The 25,704-nt window shown below is 42.5% G+C and overlaps 1 protein-coding gene across 1 annotated transcript in view; it reads right to left on the bottom strand.

Annotated features, from left to right (window-relative positions):
* SNUPN (snurportin 1) overlaps positions 1–25,704 on the bottom strand; it is a 645,353-nt gene that overhangs the window by 324,773 nt on the left and 294,876 nt on the right. The window contains exon 4 of the mRNA XM_044077234.1: positions 10,544–10,640. Within this exon, the coding sequence (XP_043933169.1) occupies positions 10,544–10,640 (97 nt within the window). The remainder of the gene's footprint in view (positions 1–10,543; positions 10,641–25,704) is intronic.

Here is a 25,704-nt window from a genome sequence, read left to right as displayed (position 1 = left end):
CGATCTTGGAGTTGATATATTTAGTTACAGGGGGTGTGGTGGGCACAGCCCCCCACATTGGGCGGTATGGAGGGAAAAGCCCCCCCCCACTTAATTTGGCTGTAAAGTAAATTTATTTTGTGGCCGATGGTAACGTTTCCCAGTGGCGTTCACTATTATGCAGTTCAATATTACGTGGTCAATGTTTAGGTGTTCGATCACCTAAACATTCGATCACTTAATATAGGCCCAGGTGTCGCAACCTGTATGTGCTTCTCTCTTACAACTACACATCAATTTGTCTGCTTCAAAAGAAAGGGAAAAATATTTTCCTTTGGAAAATGGGTAAGAATATGTATTATGCAGTGTACACTGTTCTGAAGTTTGAGTAAAGCCGATGGAGCTGACAGCACTATAACCTGTCTCATGTCTTACTTTGTGTTTCAAACCCAAAACATTATAGAAATTGTCGTTGCTAAACAATCCAGTATCAAATAATTCAGTATCTTAGAAAGAAGTTTACTAACAGAGGCTTTAAAACTGAATTGAATCTGGGCAATGCTATATCAGTCTGCCTGTATCTCCCATACACATACAAAGATGAAAAGTTGTTTGGAGTTTGCCACCCATTTCAGATAATTAAAAATTATAAAGAAATCATATCAGTGCCACTTTCTCTCTTAGATTAAAGTCTATTTTCCTAGCTCACTTCCTTAGCTGAAGCACTTCAAATTCTGCACGAAAAGGTAAAAACAATGTATTTGACTTCATCTACAAACTTACAAACTAACTATTGAAGTGAAACATGCTGACTTGTCACCTAAAGTAAGATGCCAAATTAGACAGTCAATGACTAGATAAAGTACAGAAATGAGCTAATATGTTTCCTTTCTGCAGCTTGCAATGTAAAACCTAGGATTACGAGACACTTACTGCTAAACAAGATTCACCATTTAAAAGTCCTAGTCAGTCTAGGACAGAGCCTTAACATTTAACCATTAATTCAACTAAAAAAAAAAACAAAAAAAAAAAACCTCTGTGAAAAACCTCACGAGTTGAAGAACTCATGACTTACAGGAAAAAAAAATAGTAGTGTTTCTGTTGAAGTACCATATTCTCCAAAAGACTATAGTAGTGAAAATATCTTTTATTTATTTTACATTTGTTTACCGGGAAAGTCTGTCTGGACGCATGCCCTTTTTCATCAGAGGGCCGGGGAAAAAAGGGTCCACAAGTGACAATAATAAAAACATCCATAATACAAAAATAAATAATCATAAGGGATTGGTAGTACAGTAGAGGTAATTCACAACATATTACAGTACTAGTAAAACAGAGGATGGAACAAGCAAGACAAGTTAACTGCAGTCAGTCACAAATGAAGCATGTGCAATATAACTGATTAGTAACTACAGATGATATTAGCATTTGTGTATGTTTAAAACATCTCATTTGAAAGGTTAATATTAGTGCTTTATTAAGCAGATTTGAGAAAATAAGGAGTTTTCAGTAAAGAGGTAACACTGCAAGCAGATCAGTAAATCAGGGAAGACTAGTGAGTGTAGTTTGCATTATTCAGGTGAGGTACAATTACAGAATCATAATTTATTAAAGTGATTTTTCAATACTTACTTAAAGAGGGGCAAGGAGGTAGTGGAGGATATGTTAGAGGATAAAGTATTCCAGATTTTACGGATAAAAATTTAAAAGAAGAGAGCCACTTGTCTTGTTGTTGCCTTTAACTCTGTCAAGCAAGAATTTTTGACTACAGCGTAGGGTTCTAGTACTAGAGTGTGGTTGTAACAGGTTTTGAAGTGCAGGAGTGTTATCGGGTTGGTAAAGTAGTTTATGGGCCACTGTAAGGTGGCTTTAGAGTAAAATCTGAGAGATTTCTAACCAATCTAGCTGTTTCAGAACCTTACAATGGTGAGTCCTGTGAGGGGAATTAGTTGCAAACTCGGCTATTTTGTTATAACATGATTCCAGTTTTGCCAAGTCATTTTTTTTTTTGAGGTTAATGAAAATAGGAGAGGCATAGAGAAGTGTGGACAGAAGGGGAGTTCGGGCTATAGTGGCCTTAGTACCGTTTGTAAGAAAGTGTTTGTTGCGGTAGAGAATCTAGTTTTTTATGCACCCTTTTAATAGTCTGTGAGATATGGATGTCAAACATAAGGTTGCTGTCAATTTCAACACCCAGGAGCTTGGTTTAGACTATTTTTGAAATAACAGTTTTGTTTAGTGATATTATTGTGAATGAAGGAGAAGGAACAGTGGGTTTTGTGGGGTGGAATAGCATAAGTTTAGTTCTGTTTGTATTAATGATCAGCTGAAAGTTTGTGATCCAGTCTTCTACTGCTGAAAAGGTATCGAAGATCTGTGACTGTAATAGTTCTAAAGTGGAGTTTGCACAAATTAGTGTGGAATCATCAGCAAATTGGATGATGGAGGCCTGTTGGGTGGCAGTATGGAGATCACTGGTGAAAACAGAAAAGGAGGGGTCCAAGGATGGATCATTGAGGAACCCCTAGGTTGACAGGCAGAACAGGAAAGAGTTCTTGCTGACTGAGGAGAGCTTGTTTACGTTCTTGTAGGCAACTATGGAACCATGTGAGAGTGGCCTGATTGAGATTTAAGGCAGCAAGTACTGAAATTAGTTTAATATGTGACACCATATCAAAAGCTTTAGAACAGTCAAGGAATATTGATTAAATGTACTTGCCATTGTTTCTATGGGAGTTCAGTGTGTTTGTAAAAGGACAGTAGAGTAGTGATGGTCCTGTGTGAAGGACGAAAGCCATGCTGAGTACTGGATAATAGTTTGTGATGGAGGATGAAAGACAGGAGTTGTTTATGGACACATCTTTATAAAATTTTTGATAGTGAGGATAGTAGCGCAATAGAGTGGCAGTTGGTCAATTCTGCAGAATTGCCACCTTTGTGGAGTGAAATAATGTGGGAAACTTTCCAGATATCTCGGACTGTTTTCAGCTAGCCACCTGTTAATGAGAATGGATATAGGGATAGGTTATGGCTTCTGCGCCTATGCTAAGAAAATCAGCTGGGAGTTGGTCTGCTGCTAGTGTAGTGGGTTTGAGTTTACAGAGATTTTTTTTTATCATGGCAGTGGGGACAGGTTTGAAGGAGAAGGGGCTGTGACTACACTTTTGTACTTGGCAGGGGGTGTTGGAGGCAGATGAATGATTATTTTGTTTAGCCAGGGTTAGGATGGATTCAGTAAAGAATTTATTGAACTGGGTAGCAACATTTCCAGAGGTGCTGGATGTATTAGGGGAGGGCATTTTTGCTGTGTCAGGTGTGAGTATATTGTTAATAGCTGTCCAAACTTTTTGAGGGTTGTTTTAATGCTTGTTTTGGATATCTTGGTAGTACTGAATTTTGTCCAGCCTGATTTTTGTTTAACTTTATTTCTTACCTCCCTGTAGGTTTGTTTTAGATCCTGTGTTCTAAATTTTAGCCACTTGGACCAGGCTTTGTCTCTGGTTCTGATTAATGACCTAGTTTTGTTGCTAAACCATGGGACAATATTTGATTTGGCACGGACAGATCTGGGTGGTGCATGCACATTCAATATATTTAAGAAGGTTGAGTTGAAGTAGTCTATGGGTTCACTCAAGTTAACAATTTTTAGTGGTTCCCAGTTGCAGTTTTTCAGGATGGATATAAAGTGTTCAGAGTTAAAGTTTTTTTTGGTTCTAATTAGCTGAAAGGTAGCAGTTTTGGCTGGATTGATGTGTTTCCGTATTAAATGTTGGCTGGGCGTCTGGTAGGGATCCTGCATCATGTGAGAGGTTAGGTTTATTTGTTAGCATCCAGTCAAGTGTAGAGGATCTATTGGAGGTTTTGTCAATTAAAGTAGGTACTTGTATGGTTTGAATAAATCCATATAAACTGATGAAGTTAGATGGGTTATGAGAAAGTACAGTTTTGTACCTACCATAAATGTAGATGTTCGAGTGCTAATACAGCTGCAGTCATAACAGATGGGTTCTCCTGCCGTCAGGCGGGTCCTCGGTCGGCCGAATTCCAAAGTCTAGGTCCGGTGTCGGTTGTCGTCGCTTCTTCCCTGACGTCAGTTCGACAGGGGTATAAAGGAACCAGCCAACGCCATTTTCTTCAGTTTTTCTTGCCCCAGATGTCAGGTGCCCCCAGAAGGAAGGCAATAGATAAATTTGTGTAATAAAGCAATGCAATATAATCAAAATACAGTAGTTGCAAGCAAATACACCATAAATGAATACCCCAATCAGGTTGTATGAGGAGGTGTTAGCCAATAGGCCTGTCCCAAGAGGGGAAGGAGGGAGGGAAACCTGGACTGCTGTATTAGCACTCGAACATCTACATTTATGGTAGGTACAGAACTGTAGTATGTTCATCGTGCATACAGCTGCAGTCATAACAGATGGGTAGAATCCCAAAGCTAAGAAAGGGGTGGTAGGCACTAGGTGGAACTAGGAGGAGCCAGGATGCCCTGCAAGACTGCAGTGGCAAAGCCTGCTCTAGTTTTGGAGTATAATGGTAGGTGGTAGTGCTTGGAGAAGGTACGCACAGAACTCCAAGTGGCTGCTTCCAAAATATCTTTGGTAGGAACCCCTCTGAGGAAAGCTGCAGAGGTAGCTGTGGCCCTTGTGGAGTGAGATCTGATGCCTGTAGGTACAGTTTTGCCATGAAAACAATAGCAAAAGCGTATGCAGTGGGCTATCCATTTTGAGATGGTCTGTTTGGAAATTGGCTTTCCTTGAGCTCCTACAGCATAGGACACAAAGAGCTGTTCTGATTTTCTGAAAGGCTTTGTTCTGTCCAAATAATAACGCAGTTGTCTGTGGATGTCCAAGGAATGTAATAATCTCTCCCCTTTGTTTTGAGGATTAGGATAAAAGGTAGGTAAGTGTATGGCCTGATTCAAAGCTACCCTGGATACCACTTTAGGCATAAAGGACGTGTTGATTCGTAAGGAAACTCTGTCCTGATGGAAGATGATAAAAGGCTGCACAGCCATGAGAGCTTGTAGTTCTGAAACTCTACGAGCTGAGGTAATAGCCAGAAGGAAAGCTGTTTTCCAGGACAAATATTGCAAATCTGATGAGGCAGCTGGCTCAAAGGGAGGCAAGGTCAGTTTTTCCAGAATGAAATTGAGATCCCAAGCAGGTATTGGTTGTTTCCTTGAGGGTCTTAGATTCTTAGCCCCTCTGAGGAACTGCCTTAAGAGAGGGTGAGAGAATAAGGGTGGATCAGTGTTGTATTCTGCAGAAATGGCTGGGGCATGGATTTTGATGGAGGAGAATGAAAGTCCACTGCTTAGCAGCTCAGCTAGATACTGTAGTATTTGAGGTAAATTCAGTTTTCCAGGATCCTGGCCCTTTTTCTCATTCCAGACACAAAACCGTTTCCATTTTGCGGAATAAGCTTTTCTAGTTGACGGCCTTCTGGCCTCCAAAATGACATCCTGCACCTCCTTGGAGAGTAGGGTCTGTTGTGATGCTAAGGAATCTTCCATGCTGCTAGATTGAGTGTTTTTAGCTGGCTGTGAAGAGTTTTGAAGCTGTGCTGAGTCAGGAGAAGAGGCATTAGAGGCAGGGTCCATGGTGGTGAATGCGTCAGGCTCCTCAGGAGTGGGTACCAGTGTTGTCTTGGCCAGTCTGGAGCAATGAGAAACATCTTTGGTCTGTCTGCTCTGGTTTTCAATAGAACTTTGGGCAGCAGAGGAAGAGGTGGGAAGGCATAAACTGTCATTGATGTCCAACTGAAAGAGAGAGCGTCCACTCTCCAGGCCTTTGGATGAAAAATCCTTGAGCAGAATTTTGTCAATTGGTGATTTTTGTGGGAGGCAAAGAGATCTATGTCTGGCCTTCCCCATGCTTGGATTATTTCTGTAAAAACTTTTGGGTGCAACTTCCATTCGTGTGGATCTGTCATATTTCTGCTTAGGTTGTCTGCCAGCGTGTTTTCCTTGCCTGGCAAGTACTGTGCTTGTAGTTCGATTTATAAGTCCATGGCCATGTTCCAAAGTGACATGGCCAGTCTGCATAGGGGGTATGAATGTGCTCCTCCCTGTTTGTTTATGTACCACATAACTGTGGTGTTGTCCGTTCTTATCAATAGTTGACCTGGTTGCAGAAAGTCTTTGAAAGCTATAATAGCATTTATTACTGCTAGCATTTCCTTTTGATTGATGTGAAGGTGCTTTTCTTTTTGGGACCATTTGCCCTGAATGCACCGATCTGTCATGTGCGCCCCCCCAGGCGTAGTCCGAGGCGTCTGTTGTGATGACTTGATTTGCTTGAAGCTTGCTGAATGGAAGACCTGTGTTTGTTTGGCATGCTTGAGTCCACCACAGAAATTCCTTTTGTATACATGGAATTAGTGGTATTATTGTTTCCAAACTGTGGCTGTGTTGAGACCATAGGTTTTTCAGGTACCATTGAAGTTTCCTCATATGCAGCTTTGCACATGGGATTAGTAAGATGCAAGATGCCATGAATCCCAGAGCCTGCAGGATTTTCTTGCAGTCAGCCTGGTGCAATTTGCTAGTGCTCTGAAGTATTGAATTAGTTGCCCCTGCTTCTCTGGCATGAGGTAGGCCATCTGGGTGTTTGTGTCCAAGTTGGCACCCAGGAAAATTATCTTCCGAGAGGGTATTAGCCTTGATTTCTTTTTGTTGACTGTGTATCCCAGAGAGTTCAACAACATTATTACATAAGCCAGATGTTTCAGAAGAATGTGGTTGCTGTCCGCTTGGATCAGGCAGTCGTCCAAATAGGGGTATATTTGTATCCCTTGAAGTCTGCAGCAGGCAATTACTAATGCCAGGCATTTCGTGAATACTCTGGGCGCAGTAGATAAGCCAAAGGGCAATGCAGAGAATTGATAATGGGTTGAACCTGCAAGAAATCTGAGGTATCTTCTGCAATTTTGTCCGATTGGGACATGCAGGTATGCCTCCTTGAGGTCCAATGTTACCAGCCAAGACTCCTTGCCCAGCATGGGAAGAAGCTGCTGTAGAGTGAGCATCTTGAATTTTGGTACGAGTAGAAATGTGTTTAGGATGGATAGGTCCAAAATAGATCTCCAATCTTTTCCCTTCCTTGGTACCAGGAATAGTCTGGAATAAAAACCTTGACCTTGTTCGTGCGTAGGTACCTCTTGAATAGCTTTCATGTCTATGAGATCTGTAATTTGCCTTTGTGCCTCTGCCCTTTGATTGTGTGGCAGGTTTGGCATGCCTCTCATTTTTGGAAGGGTGTGAAAATGGAATCTGTAGCCGCTGTTTATAATGTCCAGGATCCATTTGTCTTTTGTGACAATATGCCAATTTTTTGAAAATAATGCCAGTTTTCCTCCTAAGGGGGCTGCCATTTGAGTCTTGCTTGGCATGCAAAGGGGAAAGTCATTGGGCTTGCTTTCTGAATGATTGCGAGTTATCCTCACCACCTCTTTGTGTAGGAGCTTGCCATTGTCTGCCTCTAAACGATCCTTGGGATTGTCCTCTGCCCCTCGGGTGCCGGTATCTACCTCTTTGGGGTCTGTCCGTGGCTGGAAAGGACCAATTTTTGGAAGGTCAATTTCTACTGAAACGTGAGGGTTGTACCTGTGGAAAATCTTTCACAGTTTGCATTGATTTAGCCTTTTCCTCCATTTTCCTTAATACCTCCTCAGCATTAGCACCAAATAATACATCCTTTTGTAGAGGGGCATCTAGTAATTTAGCTTTGACATGATCAGGCAAGGTTTGTTCCTTGAGCCAGGCATGTCTACGTATGACTGATCCTGTAACAGCAGCTCTACATGAGGCCTCTAGAGCATCAAAACCACATTGTAAGGTATGCTTACCCAATTGTTCTGCACTATGCATCAAATCCTGTAACTCCTTCAAGTCTGGTTATTCAGGTTGTGACATTTTACTTTTCAATTGTGATAACAAAAACTGTTGGTATTTTAGCATATGGAACTGACAGTTGAAGGCCCTCATGGTTAAGGTAGCCGAGGTATATACCTTTTTCCCCCACCTTTCTAAGGATCTGGAATCTCTCTCGGAAGGTAATGGATTTTTAGCAGTGGAGGCCTTAATTCCCTTGGGGCCCTGTGAGATGGTTTCTGGGTCAGCAGCATGGCTTTTGTATAGAAACTGGTGTGAGTCAGGAACCCTGTAGTACCTGTCAGGCTTGACTGGGGCTGGAGGCAGAGAATCCGGGTTAAGGCAGGCCTCCGAGTAAACATCATCTAGGATGTCCAAGACAGAAGGTATAGCCAGAGGCCTGTGCTGAGGTAGCAAGAGAAATTCCCCAAGCCTTTTCTTGGAATCTGAATAATCTTGGCATTCCCAGTGGAAGTGTTCCCTTAAGGTATGCAAAGTTTCCCCCAAATGAGTAATTCTCTGGGGGGATAGAGAAGGAATGGACTCCTCTGCATCAGAGTCTTCAAAAGGGGAGTAAGAATGTTCCTGATCATCAGAGTGCTCTGAAATAATGGAGCCCTGATCAGAGGAGGGGGATTCTTCCTCCACTCTGGGCCTTTTGTCCGGTGGGGGTTGAGAACCCCTGATAAGAGTAATTAAATCCTCAGCCATTTTACGCATCTGTTTTTTAGGCATGGGGCCTGGAGATGGGCCCTGTGTAACTTGTCTCTTAGAATGCATGGCTGCTTTAGACTTAGTGAAAGCTTTGATGGAAAAAGAAGAGGAAGGTCTGAAGACACCTAGAGTGGAGGTAGACCTGTCCACATTTTGAGGTTCAACGCCAAGAGTGGCTTCAGTATCTGTAGTCGGGGTGTGGGCCGAGGAGCCTGCGACCTCGGGCACAGGAGACACCGCCAATGAAGTGTCGTCGGTAGTCAGGGGCTGCGTAGGCGCTTCGCTGAGAAACGGACCACGTGTAGTCGGCTTTGGCGTGGTGAAGGTAGAGGCAGTGGACCTAGTGTGTCGGTCCTTATCTTTGCGTTTTTTAGACAAAACTGGAGTCGGAGTATCCGACGACATAATGTAGTTAAATGTTTTTCCAAAATAATGCTGGGCGAACTCCGGCAGACGCTTAATGGTGCGTTTGTTGAATGTAGCACAAAAGCGACAGACCGAGACGTCGTGGTCTGGGCCTAAACAAGGTATACAGAGGGAATGGAAATCCTTATGTGGTATTTGCTTCTCACATGAAATACAATTATTAACTTTGTCTGACATCGGTCTGAGGCAAGAAAAGTTTCCCCAACGGGGTACTTAGCTTTCAAGAAGACTTCGGTTTCAAAATTTTCGTAATTGCAGGAGCTGGCCGACCGGTACTTGCGAACTGCTTCTGCTTCGGGCACCTCGCGGCAAGAAAGACTGAAGAAAATGGCGTTGGCTGGTTCCTTTATACCCCTGTCGCACTGACGTCCGGGAAGAAGCAACGACAACCGACGCCGGACCTAGACTTTGGAATTCGGCCGACCGAGGACCCGCCTGATGGCAGGAGAACCCATCTGTTACGACTGCAGCTGTATGCATGATGAACATCTGCAGGTTTGCCAATCTATGTTAGGACCTCCCATAATGATAGTTTCCTGAGGAAGGGTGTTAAGAGGTCCACTGAAGTAGGTTCACTACTGTAGGGATATTATCACCAGGAGGGTTTGTAGATACCGATGATGTTAACATGCTTTTGAGGATCAATATTTAATTTGGCTGCTACGAGTTCAGCGTTGCTAAAGGTGGGAACATCTACTTTAGAAGGCAGAACAAGTGGTTTTTAAACAAAATTGCTACGCCACCCCCTTTTCTGTCTTTACGGTCTTTGTGTATGATATTATAACCTGGGGTAGTATCTCATTGTTACTGATACTAGGTTTGAAAGCCATGTCTCTGTTAATATGATAATGTCTGGTGAGTAATGGGCTAGATGGGCATGTAGTTCAGTTATCCTGTTTTGAAGGCTTCTAATGTTGATATTTAGCAGTAGTAGGTGTTATGTTTTTGGGGAGAGGAATGGTGTTAGAGGGAGGTTAGTAGGCGGTGTGGATGTTTGTGGACCTAGGTCGGGGTGAATGTCACCACTAAAAGTCAGTTGTGAGGCAATGTGAATGATGATTTTTATAAAGCGTGTGATATTTTCTATTATACTGGGTGGAGACTAGGGGAGCCTTGGGTAGACGTAGATATCTAAATGGAGAGTATTGTATAACTGAGGTAGATCTTTTGCAATATCACATAACAGAAAGGTGGTTAAAAATGAAAGTAGAACTCTCAAAGCTACTTGTTGTCTGAAGACAAACACTTGTAAATACTTGGCTTGGAAGGAGTTACTTGTTTAATTAGACTCGGAGAATGAACAGGAACCACTCTGAAAGACATAGTAACTAAATGTTCCACTATGTTTTAAAGCCATGACTGCATAATGCTCTTGACATATCAGCTGAATTTTATGACAGCATCTCTCTATTTGAGGCTTCTTAGGAACCCCATTTTCTCAGTGCATTTTAGGAAAGTAATCTACAGTTAAGTTTAAAACTTAATCACTTGCAGCAAAGCAAAACAAACAGAACAAAGATGCTAGAAAGTAGTGTGCTCAGCATTGTTTACCTTTCCCTGTAGAAGAGTTATGTCGACTTCCACCTGGGAGGAGGGAGGGAAACCTGTTAACACAGTAACCACTTCTTGTATATGTAACAGTGGATCCCTGTAGGGAGAGGAAAAAAAACAGAAAATAGCCTTTACAGAAACTCTAATTCTTAAAAAAAATCTTTATTCTGGCAAATGTTTCAATTTGCAGCAGTAAAAATCATGAAATTGTAATGTGCAGTGCTTAACGAAACTAAAATGAAAACAGAGATGTGATCAACACACTACTGCAATTGCCAACACAACCTGAATAAACAAGCTGTTTCTTACTACTTCTAGGATATGTAAGATACACAGCTTATTTCAATGTAACCTTCCTTGGGAAAAAAATTAGAAATAAAATCTGCATGCTCATCATTCTCTCCCTTAAGCATGATCACCACTGCAAGACCTCAGAAAAAGTGAAACGGCTCCCAGTCAAGTAAAGAACAAACTTCCTATTAGGCTCCCAACTATTCAAACTTGCATATAACGAAACATTGTTCCCTGAACAGCTATATTGGCAACCACCATCCTGCAACTTTAGGAATCATGACAATTCAGCTCCCTTGATACTAGCGCCAAAACAAGCTTTCACTTACAGGATCACTGTATCTCTATTCTTACCCAAACTCTGGTAATCTATTCCCTCATATCCCAAAGAAATATCCCCACTCTTCAGACACAACTAAAAACTCATTTTCTGAATCTTGCTAAATGCCATCCTGGCCACATTACCTAAGCACATCGTATTCTCTCACTGTGTAACAACCTTTTTACTCGCTACATCCCTCCAACTGTATACCATACACAACCTTAATATTCAACTGTCTTGTACACTGGGTGCATAACCTGGCCATACTACATGAGCTGATTGCAGCTTTAATTAACTGTATAATATAAAGAATTTTTCATAATGGGTGCTTAACTATACTTACCTTGTTGTTATAGTAATAACATTGCTGTACTCATTGCACTGGCACTCTGTTGCATTTTATTGCTGCACTTTTCCTTGGGCTGAAACTGAAGTTGGTTTGTGAACAGCGTTCCATTTCGGTTAACAAATTCAAATAAAAACAAACATGCAAACAAAACTGGGTAAAACTGAGTGATCAAATGACTACCACATGGGCAACTTATAATAATTTGCATATGAAAATGCTGTCTGAGGACAAACTAAGGTCTGCATGGTCTATTGGCATACTGCTGCAAGATCTAAAGCAGCCATCAAAGACCACGCGAGGCATCCTTAAAGCCTTCTTTTGATCTGTACTCCATTGCATCCCAAGGCAATGTACTACTAGGCACTCGCCTCCCCCTCTAAAGTTGAAAAGTACTTCCTCAAGTCAGCCCTGAATCACCACTCACTACCCATTCTCCCCATTTTTTACCCCCCCCTTCAATTATACTGCAGAATATTCCTTTCATATCTAAGCTTGCAAGAGTATACCGCAACCCTACCAGTCCTCTGTTTTACAGATTGTCATAAATGAACTAGGCAATCCAGACGCACCCTTATGACGGCCTTATATGCCTTATACAATGGGAAAATGACCTCAGCATCTCTCAATACCACGACCCTTGAAACTCACCTCGATATCCTATTGACCTTGGTCACAGCCCCCTCCATACTGTATGATACATACAAACTCTGATTCAGTCACCCTTAGAATCACCCATCCCAGCATTTGCAGCACCATCACAAAAACTGCAAAACACTGACTTTGCACTAAATTCCCGTTAGTGACCATGTGTTCACCTTGCAGATGCTGTCAGGTTTCACTTGAAGGCAGGTTTAATAGATTTATTCTATGGACTTCTGAATCACAGAAACCAATGCAAGAAAAAATATTCTAATGACTTCTAGTAAGTAAATGACCCTCATGAACAAACCAATGCATGCTCTTTAAAAGAAAGAGTTACATTTGACAAATGCATACTCCAGAAAGCATAAACAGAGTCTGCAGACATGCTTTTATCTTGCAGTTTTTTGCTTATTTACTGAAACGGTCTACTGATATACAGCTGCATCTTACGGGTCTCCATACTTTAGGCTACAGTGTTCAAACCCCACTTCTACTAGCTCTTTTTTTTTTTTTTTTTTTTTTTTTACTGCCCGCTGTAGAGAAATGCACAACACAGCACATCACGATCAAGGGTGTACTCATTCCAAGGGAAAAATGTTAAAAGGGTGCATAGATTGCCAAACACATCTCTACGCCTCACTGGTTGCAGAGCTATATACAATTTTATCCATCATATTTAAATGCAAGCTTTCAGTTTGAAAGTACGGTGTTACGAATAAAATATGTTTATACCCGATATTACACTTGGACACAAGTTAAATTTGAGGAAGTCAGGGCACGAACCCATAGGCATTAAGAGAAAATCTCATTTAAAGTTAGACTCTCATGCAAGAATAAATGTGTGCTTAGAAGCCTACATGACTATTTAGTGACTAAATCCACTGCTAATTTGCCTAACAGACTATCACTGCCACTCTCAAAAATAAACTGGATGGAATCTCCTCAATGGACTTGCATACGTTCAGTTAAAAAAATACGTATTGCCATACTTCATCACCCACGTAAATGCCTTTCCCTGCATATCTTACTGCAGTGGTATAACCGTAGCAGACCTCTCCACTCTGAATGCAAATTCCTGGACCAACAAACTGAATCTCAGAACTCATCAGGGGATGCTTTCTACCCCAGCCTCAGCTACTACTCCTCTACTCAGCCTCCTAATAAGGAGAGTTAAGATGTGGAACCAAATGGGAAATGCTGTCCCCACTGACTGATTATAATTCTATCTATCATCTCTGTATCACTGCTGGACAGAGGCACAGCAAACTAATGGGTATAGTATTCTCATCCTAAGGGGTGGTGAAAGCCACACACACTCTGGCTAGGCTTATAAATGCCCTAGGGCAGATAGCCTAGTATGAACCTATGAACCTATAGTTTATATTTATGCATTCCTCAGTCTTTCTAACCATCACTTGCGACTAGTCTACCCTAATCGCATCTTTCTACATCTAACTTTCAAGTTCTGTTCCTCAACAAATGCTTCTACCCCATGTACCTTCCTAATGATGAAAGGACTACTACTTCTTAACCTATGATACTACTAATTTGGAACACTGACTGATTTGCATTGTAAAATTTTAACTCATTTTAAGATGTTTATTATGCAAGATGTGCTTGTTTTTCTACGCAACTATGAAATATTTTACCCGACTCATTTTGCCAAATTACAATGTTATCGCAACAATGATGTACATATAAAATGTTTTAGATTTATGGAGCTTCGTTCCCTGGGTCTCCACTGAAAAGGGTCTTGCATGGCCCATTCGGACAATCTCGGTAAACAAATGAAATAAATAAATCTCAAATACCCAGCTAATTTCACTTGTGCACACTTCAATATAGCAATGTTGGGAAAAAGGAGCAAATACATTTTTAGACATAGCAAATAAAATAGACAAGATAAGGGAATATTTTTGAATGCTTAAAAGTTGTTAAAATGTAAAAAAGTAAGTTCCTACAAGCTTAAAAAAAGCAGTGATACAGCTGTGATTGAAATATATTTAAAGAACTTGAATTTCAAAATTGCATTAATTTTACAGCTGCTCTGGATGCTTTTCTCAACCAAAAAGAGTATGTGATATGTCTTTAGAAAGCGGAGGAGTAACTGAACAAACAACTTGACTCGCTGAGGATCACAATGAAAACAGACCAGACCAGACTTCAAATCTTCAGATCAATTTGTGGGATTTCCATAAAAGCAAGTTTCATCAGATCCAGTAGCTGAAAAGGTAGCACACTGTACTAATTACAGAACACGATGGGTTCTATTCTCACACCAGCTAGTTGGATTCATTTTGCATTACTGACACTGCAGTGCAGGATAAGGGGGATGGTGCTGCACTCCTGAGAATATTGACCTTTGGGTGAGACATTAAACCAAAGCCTCATGTGGCTGAAATGGTGGTAGCTCAGGTGGATGTAAAAGATCCAATGGCCCTTGTCAAAAACAGTTGCATAAGTTCCTTCTTGCCCTGGTCAAATTTCTCCTAGTCAGTATGATTACCACCGCAGGTCTCCCCCATGAAAAGAAGTCATTGGCCTAGGTGGATGTAAAAGATTCAATGGCCCTTGGCAAAAACAGCTGCAGAAGTTTTGTTGCACTGGTTAAATTTCTCCTAGTCAGTATGATTACCACCTCGGGTCTCCCTCATGAAAAGAGGTCACTGGCATAGTAGGAATAACCCCGTCAACAAAGTGAAGCAAAAATAAAGTTCAGAGATGTATTTTTTCAGTGTGTTAGAAGTCTGCCCTAGGGACTCCTCTTGGTGGACCATATCTGGTACATAAGGTGCCTATAGGACATCATTACTTGATGGCTAAACCTTCTCAGCAGACTCCTCTTAACCCAGAGGAGCAGCAGCTCTAATTTAAGATCCTCAAGATTGTTGTGTTCCTTAGTTTTTCACAGAAAATGAGTTCAGCAACCCCGCAAAAGAAATGTACAGGTTTGTGACTAGATTCACCATAACATCAGATGTCCAAATAACAAGCTCGAGCTGTGCTGTACTTGCTTTTTTTTTTCTCTCTGCAGCATACTTCCTTATGGAAAATTAGCTGTGGTGAACATCTGTTCTTCCAACCAGACTTCTGAAGCTGTTGGACAGCCTCAACATGCAACAGACTTCCTCCAGATGCCAATATACCTGGTTATAAAGAAGACAGCTGCCAATGTCATCATCTGTTCTTGTTTAGTTAGGTTTCCTGCTTAGCAAAAGTTAATCAACAAGTGTTTAGGAGCTCTAGCAAAGACATCTAGGGCACAGTGAAGTCAGGCTTCTCTACAATGAGGCCTTCTAGGTCAACACAGGTGATCCAGGAAGGTAGCAAAAGGTTTTCAACAAGTATTCTTAAGAGCACTAGCAAAGACATCCAAGTCATGGTGAAGTCGGGCTTCTCTACTTGAGGCCTGCCAAGTCTACCCACGTGCCCTGGAAGACAGGCCACTGAAGGAAAGGCAAGCACTCTGTCTGTGAGGATCTATGCCAAGGATGACACCTCAGTCTCAGCTACTACTCTTCTACTCAGCCTCCTGATAAGGACAGTTAAGCTGTGGAAACAAATGGGAAAGCTAAGGTAACTACACTTCAACACTGATTCAAATTCTAGAACATCTACAGTTTAAGTCATGCTCAACCAACTGTAACATGTTCATCTTTAAGGACAACTACTGCAGTACAATTCATCATACAAGGAGAGTATACTTAAGCAATTTGCTATCCAATGGAAAGCCTGATCCCAGCCTAGGGAGAGGAGAACTGCACTGGCAAAACTGCTTCTAGACTCTGTGCCCTGATTGTACAGACTGAGAAAGTCATGAACTGCGGCCAGTATGTTGCCTCAAGGATAAGCTGAACCGAAAGGTTTCTACTGAAAGCAACTACAGATGCATGTTGCCTTGTGGAATGTGCCCTTACCTGACCACTATGGTAAATCACTTGAAGATCACAGAAGAGGGCAACATTACTAGACTGTCATTTGGATAAGGTTTGCTTGGTAACTGTCTTGTTCACCTGCCATAAGAAAGGCAAACTATGGATTAGTTTATCTATAGTTGTTGAGCTCCACTCCTGGCAGTAAAATATCTGTTACCTGTGTACAACTATCAAGTATACACTTCATCTTCCCTTCTTCTGAAGTCTTGGATGCCTTATTTGCTTACCTATAGGTACATCAGGCTAAGAATATTTTCCATGTTGTTAGTCTAGTCTTTCTAGTGTCAGGCTTTCTTGCTTCTTGAAGTAGGCACATAACTTCTGGGGAAGACACCGTATCAAAGAGTGACTATATTGAGATCATTGATGCAGCCAACTGCATGCTCTTTAGTGAAGGAAATCTTTAGTGCACTCAGACCTATATAAGGAGGTTGCAGTAAGCCAAAAGGGTAGGGGCACTTCTGTGCTTATGTGGTCTGGTTTAGAAAACCAAATCTGCCTTGGTTACAATGGTGAAATTAGAAAGAGACTTGCCCTTTTCGGTCTTGTTTTTTGCTGGACTTTTGGAAGGAAGAGGATGGGAAAGAAAGTATGCAGAAGGTCTTGACTACAGTGGATGAACAATGCTTATGCTTCTATGCTTGGGTATCTGAGCAGAATTTCTCCACCTGGTGGTTGTCTTGAGCACTGAAGTCCAACCTTAGGGTTCTCCACTTTTACACAACTAAATGAAAAACATTCCTGTCCAACTGTCATTTACATACAGTAAAATAAGTGATATAGTGGACCGGAGTTCCGCTGTGGCGACCCCTAACCAGGAAAAGCCAAAAGACTTACTACTACTACTACCCCAGTCCAGCCAGAGGGAATTTAAGTGGCTTGGAGGTGCAAACCCTGTACCCAGTCTGCGGTCATGCCTTCACAGTTAACAGACAGAGGGTGTTTGCCCATTGCTTGCTGACAAAAAGGTATTTCCTTTCACTAAGTTTAGAGCGCTAGAGTATAGTACTGGTATGAAAATCTGCAGTGTACAGATCAAGACCATTACCTTTTTCACATTTATATGCTTGATTGTATACTTGCAGAATCACCTCTCACATACTCGGATTCCTTGTATTTGCCTATTGGCAAAATTCAAAACCTCCATGGTTAAAGACTGAATACTCTCTGGAACTAGAGAGAGTAGCCCCAAGTTTATTTTGACTTGTTGTGCCCAACCAAGGAGATGCTGCTGAGATTACGGGAGGTCATCTGTTCACATTAAATTTTAAAAATGAAGTAGAGAGACAGCCCAGGGTTCATAAGAAGTCTCTTGCTGCTGCTTTGGGGCACAAAGAGATGGAGCCTTGACTGTGAGCCAGGAGAACCTGGCCTGGATTGGCAGGCCTGGTCCCTGAGACGCTAACTAAGGGGATTGGAATGAGCACAATTTTTTTAAGGGATTCCCAAACTAGGGCTACAGACCATGATGGAAACCAGGGGCTCCAGCCTCGTCATAAACTATGATGCCTGATGGTCAGTGCTGGGAGTGTATAAAAAAAAAGACCTTAACCATCAAATGCTTCTTCTGTACTAAAAGAATGAAAAACTGATGAGTGTGTTTTTTTTCTCCTATGAAAAGGACAATCTGTCTACTGTGGGTGTTTGGCATGGCCCCTATGATTGTCTTAGAGGCTGGGGTCCAAATAAATTTTTGCAGGTTTACAAAAATTCTCTGGTTAGGTTGAGAAAGTACAATTGTGTAAAATCTTACCATAACTGTAGTTGTCCTTCTCTTCACTTTTGCAATATTCTTCACGGTTGGGATCTCCTGCCAAGGATAGCCAAATGTCTGGCCAGCATACCAAAGCCTTTAGACTGTGCATGCCCCATACATCACATGTATTGCTCCCCATACAGGATTGTAGGGCATAAAGGTGATGTATGGATGCAGTTACCCCGAAATTTAACTGCCCCAGAACACATAAGTCTCCACAGGACAAAAGACCATGCACATCCAAGAGGAGAAAATGCAGATGGAAAAAAGGAGTCCCTCGGCCAGGAGGGGAACCAAAGTAAAACCAAAGGAAAAAGGTGGTTGGAGGGATGGAGTGAATACTGCAATAGTGAAGTAAAGTACACCTACTGTTATGGTAAGCTTTTATACAACTGTACTGTATCCTATATGCATTATTCTTCACAGTAGGGAGAGGGCAAAAGCTCAAAGGACTGGGAGGCAGAAGACTGGGAAGAGCCCTCAACAAACAAATGCAGAATGGCTCAAGCAAATCCTGCACTAACCCTAGAAACTATAGCCGATTTATAATGCTGAGTAATGGTATGCATTGAAGACCAAGCCGCAGCTTCAAGGATGGAACTGGTGTCCAAATCCCTTGAAGAAAGCACCAGAAGAGGAAACGGCCCTAGTGGAGTGAGCTCTAGTGGAAGTAGACAGACAACTGCATGAAAAGAACAACAAAAAGAAACAGCAAAATCCAATGTCCTAGGATGAAAAACAAGAAGCTGGTCTTATTTACAAATGGCCTTTGTTTTATCTAAATAAATTCCTGAGCTGTCTGTGTAAATCTAAAGTATGCAAGACTCTCTCACTAGCAGACAGAGAAGGAAAAATTGATGGGAGTTGAACTGCCTAACTCAAGGACAACTCATTGATCACATTGGGCAAAAAAGAAGGATTAAGAAGGGACATCCTGTCCCTGTGGGGAAAAAAAAAAAAAAAAAAAAGGAGGAATGGCCGTAAGTGCCTGAAGCTCAGAAACCCTCCGAGCAGAAGTAAGAGCAAGTAATAAGACAGCCTTGCAGGTACAATGTTGCAGAGAAGTTGAACCTGCAGACGCAAAAGGAGTCTGGGTAAATTTTTTTCAAAATAAAATTAAGGTCCCAAGGAGGAGGAACAGGCTTCCTTGGGGGCCTAAGATACAGGATGCCTTTAAGAAACTGTTTGACCTCAAAGCGAGAAGCCAAAGTAGGATTTAAGGGCAGATATGCAGGAATAGCAGACAAATGGGCCTTTACAGAAAGACAGGCCAAGTCAGACTGGAGCAACTCACTCCAATTTATTTATTTAAATATTTTACTTTTGACATTTGCTGACCGGGTTAGTCGGACTGTGCAAAAGCCCTTTCTCAACAGAGACCTGAGGAGAAAAGCTCCAGCAATTAGATTGTTACAACTACTATATGAATTGAGATAAGCAGAAATGATGCTTACAATCTGTTTTAAAGTAGAGAAAAAAATACAAAACACATTACAGACAAGAACACACATGACATGAACTTAAAGCAAAAACTTTAAATTGTTGGCGCTCAGCTCATATTTTACAGTGAGTTTTAGTGTCCCAGTACATACTTTGCAGTTGGTTTTAGTGTCCAATACAGAGGGGTGGATATGGACAAAAGGAGAAGATGAAAAACAGCAGTAGATGAATAGTTACAGAGTTAAGTCTAGCTTATGTAACAAGGTGAAGGTAGTTAGTAGCAGTTGTGAGGGGTTATGGATGGAGGGATGGGTGTTTTATGTTTGGTCATAACAAGTGCAATGGCAGAGAACCAGAGGGACCCCCCGCTGAAAAAGGATTCTGGTTATCAGCATAGCATCAAACAGAAAATATCTTCCATTTGGACATACAAGACTTTCTGGTTGCAAGTTTTCTTGCCTACTGTAAAACTTTAAGCACATCCTCAGAAAAGAGGTGCCTAAAATGAATCAAACACTATCACCCAAAGTATCAGTTGAAGATTTGACAAGTGAGGATGGATAAGTGTCCCGTTGTCCTGTTTGTGGAAGTCCAACCAGTGAGGTAACTTGTAATGACTGCCCCTGGCCAGATGCATTAAGAGGGGGGAAACCAATGCTGTCTTCCCAAAATTCACTAACAAGATTTTGGGGAGTCCAGCTGAATCTTCTGCAGGACTCTTGGAAGTACAGCAAGGGGAGGGAATGCATGAAGGAAAGTACAGTTTTGTACCTACCATAAATGTAGATGTTCGAAGATCCACATTGCTGCAGTCCTTACACTTGGGTAGTCCGCTGTCCTCGGTCGGCCCGAATATCAAAGTATACGGCTGACATCGGTCAGGGCGCATTTGACTGACGTCAGGACGTCAGGGTACAAATGCGCATGACCGGCGTCATATCCTCAGTCTTTTCTTGCCCCAGATGTCAGAAGACCCTAAAAATAAAGGTCAAAACCAAAAGACAGCAAACAACCAACCAACCACCCGTGCACTAACTATATGTACAACATATATAATATACACAACATGTACAACCCAACCCACACAACCACCTCTAACTACAGAGGGGAAGGAGGGAGGGTAAATTGGACTGCAGCAATGTGGATCTTCGAACATCTACATTTATGGTAGGTACAAAACTGTACTATGTTCTTCATCTCACATTGCTGCAGTCCTTACACTTGGGTAGAATCCCAAAGCAGAGGTAAGGGAGGATGGCTAACTACAAGGAAGCAGGAGCCGCCAAAATGCCCTGCAAAACAGCAGTGGCAAAACCAGCCCTGGACTTAGAGTAAAGTGGCAGGTGATAATGCCTAGAGAAAGTATGCACAGAACTCCAAGTAGCTGCCTCCAAAATATCCTTGGTTGCCACTCCCCTCAAAAAAGCTGTTGAAGTGGCAGTAGCCCTAGTGGAATGAGGCCTAATCCCAGCTGGAATCTCCTTGCCATGATGGGAATAACAGAAAGCAATGCAAAACCCAATCCACTTAGAAATAGTTTGTTTTGACACAGGCTTGCCCTGAGAACTTAGAGCAAAAGAAACAAACAACTGCTGAGACTGCCTGAACCCTTTAGATCTGTCCAGATAATAACGCAACTGCCTGTAAACATCTAAAGTGTGCAAAATCTTTTCCCCTTTATTTTGGGGATTTGCATAAAAAGTAGGCAAATGAATAGTTTGGTTTAAAGCCACACTAGAAACCACCTTAGGCATAAAGGAAGGATTAGTACGTAATGATACCCTATCCTTATGGAAAATCAAGAAAGGCTCAACCGCCATGAGGGCCTGCAATTCAGACACCCTTCTTGCAGAGGTAATGGCCAATAAAAAAGCAGTCTTCCATGATAAATATTTCAACTCAGCAGTAGCTGCAGGCTCAAAAGGTTGTAGAGTGAGTTTCTCCAACACAAAATTGAGATCCCAAGCAGGAGTAGGAGCTTTGTGGGGTCTTATATTCTTTGCCCCTCTAAGAAATTGCTTGAATAAAGGATGAGAAAACAATGGTGGGTCACAATCATAGTGAGCCGAAATTGCTGCAGCATGAACCTTAATAGAAGAGAAAGACAAACCTTTGTCCAGTAACTCAGTAAGATATTGAAGAGCCACACTCAAATTAGGCCCAGAAACATCAAAATCTTTTGCTGCACTCCAACATAAAAATCTCTTCCATTTATCCGCGTACACTTTCCGTGTACTAGGCCTTCTAGCTTCCAAAATAACATTCAAAACTTGCTGAGGAAGTGAAGGCCCACTATGGTTCAAAACAGAATATGCCAGGCTGTTAGGTGCAGAGAATGAAGCTTGACATTGAGCAAATGGCTGTCCTCCTGTGACAACAGGTGTGGAATCGAAGGTAAAGGCCATGGAGGCTTCCGTACCAGACTTCTTAGTAATGGGTACCAGTGCTGTCGAGGCCAATCTGGAGCTATTAAAATCATCCTTGGCTTGTCCTGTCTGACCTTCAGAAGTACCTTTGGGAGGAGAGGCAGAGGTGGAAAGGCATACACATGAAGATTGCTCCAATTGAAGGAAAGAGCATCCACTCTCCAAGCTGTGGGATGAAACCTTTTTGTGCAAAACTTTGGCAGCTGATGGTTTAGTGGAGAAGCGAACAGATCTATGTCTGGAGTTCCCCATGACACTGTCAATTTCTGAAATACATGAGGATCCAATTTCCACTCGTGGGGATCCATAATCCGTCTGCTCAACACATCTGCTAAGGAGTTCTGTGCTCCTGGCAGAAACCTTGCCTGAAGATCGAGCTGTAAACTGAGAGCAGTCTCCCACAAAATCATTGCTTGCCTGCATAGAGGATAAGAATCGTTCCCCTTGCTTGTTGATGTACCACATGACAGTTGTGTTGTCTGTTAGAATCAACACCTGTCCTGGAAGAAGGAATTCCTTGAAAGCTATTAATGCAAACTGGACTGCTAACATCTCCTTCATGTTGATATGTAGATGTTGTAGTCTGACAGGCCACTTGTCTTGTATCCACTTTCCATTTAGATGAGCTCCCCAAGCTTTGTCTGAGGCATCTGTCGTTAAAATCTGACTCGCCTCTGGCCGGGTCACAGAGAGTCCCTTGTTTAGGTGACATTCCTGAGCCCACCACAAAATTCCTTCTGAATGCAAGGTATTATTTGAATGACAGTGTCCAGATCCTGGCAGTGCTGTGTCCATACATTTTGAGATACCATTGTAGCTTCCTCATATGCAGTTTGGCATTGGGAAGCACCAGAATACAAGATGCCATGAACCCTAAGGCTTGAAGGACTGTCCTTGCAGTCAGCCCGGACTGATGAGAAAGTTGATGGAAGTAAAGGGATAGACTCTTTTGTTTGTCCGGGGTTAAAAAGGCCATCTGGGATGCTGTATTCAGTCTCACACCCAGAAAGCACATGTCTTGAGAGGGTACTAGACTGGACTTTATTTCGTTCACAGAATACCCTAGGCATCTTAGCACTGCTATCACATATTCCAAATGATGAAGAAGCTCTTCCCTTCCTTGAGCTAGAATTAGGCAGTCGTCCAAATAAGGATAGATCTGTATTCCTTTTAGTCTGAAGAAAGCTATCACTGGAGCCAGAACTTTCGTGAACACTCTGGGCGCAGTAGATAAGCCAAAGGGCAATGCAGAGAACTGATAGTGAAAAGTCCCAGCTCGAAAACGCAGATATTTTCTGCAACTGAGTCTGATAGGAACATGAAGGTAAGCCTCCTTGAGATCCAAAGTTACCATCCAATGATCTTTGCCCAGCAGAGGTAAAAGCTGCTGCAACGTCAACATCTTGAACTTGGGAATGTCCAGATAAGTGTTGAGGATAGATAAATCCAAAATTGGTCTCCATGTGTTCCCCTTCTTTGGCACTAGGAACAGGCGAGAATAAAATCCTAGGCCCACTTCTGGCAGAGGGACCGGCTGTATGGCCCCTAGTTGAAGCAACAGAGAAACCTGTTTGAGAGCCTCTATTCTTTGTTGAGGAGGAACGTCTGGCATGCCTTTGAAAGGAGGCAAGGTATGGAAATAAAACCTGTAGCCATGGTGTATGATATCCAATACCCATCTGTCCTGGGTAATTAAACTCCAATTTTCTTTGAAAAGTGCCAACCTTCCTCCTAAAGGTGCTGCCAGACGAGCAGGCTCTGGCAGCTGAAAAGGTAGGTCATTGGGTCTGCTTACGAAAGGACTGACCCCTGCCCTCACCCGAAGCCTGTGCAGGAGAACTCCCTGATCTAGGCCTGAAAGAGCCCTGAGCTCTGCCCTTACCACGTCTAGATCTACCCCTAGACTGGGAATCATAAGAAGGATACGTCCACCCTTTAGTAGGCCAATTTCTACTAAACTTTGGAGGCTGGACTTGCAAAAAATCTTTAACAGTCTGCATAGACTTAGCCTTGTCTTCCATTTTCTTTAAAACTGTCTCAACAGGAGGACCAAACAATACGTCAGATTGTAAAGGAGCATCTAAAATCCTTGTTTTAACATGTTCAGATAAATTCTGATCCCTCAGCCAGGCGTGCCTGCGAAGAACTGACCCAGTGGCAGCCACCCTAGACGAGGCCTGTACAGCATCAAAACCACATTGCAAAGAATGCTTACCCACCTGTTCAGAAACATGCACTAAGTCTTGCAACTCCTTACAATCAATACCAACTGCCAGAGCATCAACCTTAGACTTCAATAGTGAAAGGAGATAGTTTTGGTATTTCAACATGTGAAATTGGCAATTCAGAGCCCTCATAGCAAGAGTAGAAGAAGTATAGACTTTCTTTCCCCATCTATCCAAGGCCCTAGCCTCCTTGTCTGCAGGAACCGGATTTTTAACAACAGAAGCCTTAACACCCTTAGGCCCCTGGCTAACAGTTTCTGGGTCTGCCCTAGGACTCTTAAAAAGATACTTATGAGCTTCAGGCACCCTATAATACCTATCGGCTTAACAGGCGCAGGAGGCAAAGAATCAGGATTAAGAGAAGCCTCTGTAAAAACATCTTCCACCACATCCAAAACAGGAGGTATAGCCAAAGGCCTATGCTGGGGTAAAAACAGAAATTCCCTAAGCCTTTTCCTGGAATCAGAGAAGTCCTGACCTTCCCACTTAAAATGCTCCCTCATGGAATGAAGAGTTTCTGAAAAAGAAAAATCCTCAGGAGGAGTAGCAGAAGGAGTAGAATCATCCACATCAGAATCAGAATAAGGAGAGTACTCCTGTAAGTCTTCAGCTGAAGACTCTGAAACCTGCTCCAAACCCCCCAACTCAGGCTCCACCCTAGGTCTCTTATCAGGAGGGGGCATAGAACCCCTAATCAAAGTAATCAAATCTTCTGCCATTTTAAGCATATGCTTCTTGGGCACAGTACCTGAAGAGCTAGGGGTAACACCAACTGAAGCTAAACCTGGCCTGCCCCTGGGAGAAGCCTTTGAAACAGAAGGAGAGGGCCTAGCCACCTTAGGAAGGGAGGGGAGTATAGTAACCTGAGAAGCCCCCTCAGCCTGACTTGTCTCCTGAGAGGCCACATCTTGTAATAATAAGGTCTCACCCTGGGAAGACAAAGAAACCTCCGGTGGCGCCACCGACTCCACCGACACCTCTAAAGAACCGGCGTCCGGTACAGACGGCTCTTCTAGCCTAGGCTTAATTGCCTTATCCTTGCGCTTCTTTGAAGAAGCGGGCGTCGGAGCATCCGACGGCATTTTATAGTTGCACCGCTTCCCAAAGACTAACCTTGCACAATCCAACCTTCTCTTTATAGTGCGTTTATTAAATCTAGCACAAGAGCGACAGCCAACAACGTCGTGCTCAGGCCCTAAGCAAGGAATACACAAAGTATGGTAATCTCTATGCGGTATCTGTTTCCCACAAGAAATACAATTATTGACTTTTTCTGACATCCGGTAAATGACTGAGGCAAGAAAAAACTAAAATATTCCCCAACGGGGTACTTAGCCAACTTTGAACTCGGTCTGAAACTTCTAAATCGAAAAATCTCAGAACGCCAACCGGCACTTGCAATGCTGCTTCTGCATCGGACCATGCGGCAAAAAAAGACTGAGGATATGACGCCGGTCATGCGCATTTGTACCCTGACGTCCTGACGTCAGTCAAATGCGCCCTGACCGACGTCAGCCGTATACTTTGATATTCGGGCCGACCGAGGACAGCGGACTACCCAAGTGTAAGGACTGCAGCAATGTGAGATGAAGAACATCATTACCTTCCAAGGAAAAGAAAGGGCACCTGTCTTCCACACTAAATGGCATAGCACTCCGGAACACAAAAAGTACAGTTGTGTACACTTACCATAAATGTTGATGTTGGAGTGTATTCACTGTTGCAGCCCTTACAAATGGGTTATCCGGCTCCTGGTAGCCCACAGTCAGCCAGAA

This window comes from Protopterus annectens, chromosome 7.part0 (genome assembly GCF_019279795.1).
Source record: "Protopterus annectens isolate FY-2018-M chromosome 7.part0, PAN1.0, whole genome shotgun sequence".
Taxonomy (NCBI): Eukaryota; Metazoa; Chordata; order Ceratodontiformes; family Protopteridae; genus Protopterus; species Protopterus annectens.
Note: the sequence above shows the minus strand (reverse complement) of the source record. Positions and strands in the feature narration are given on the sequence as shown.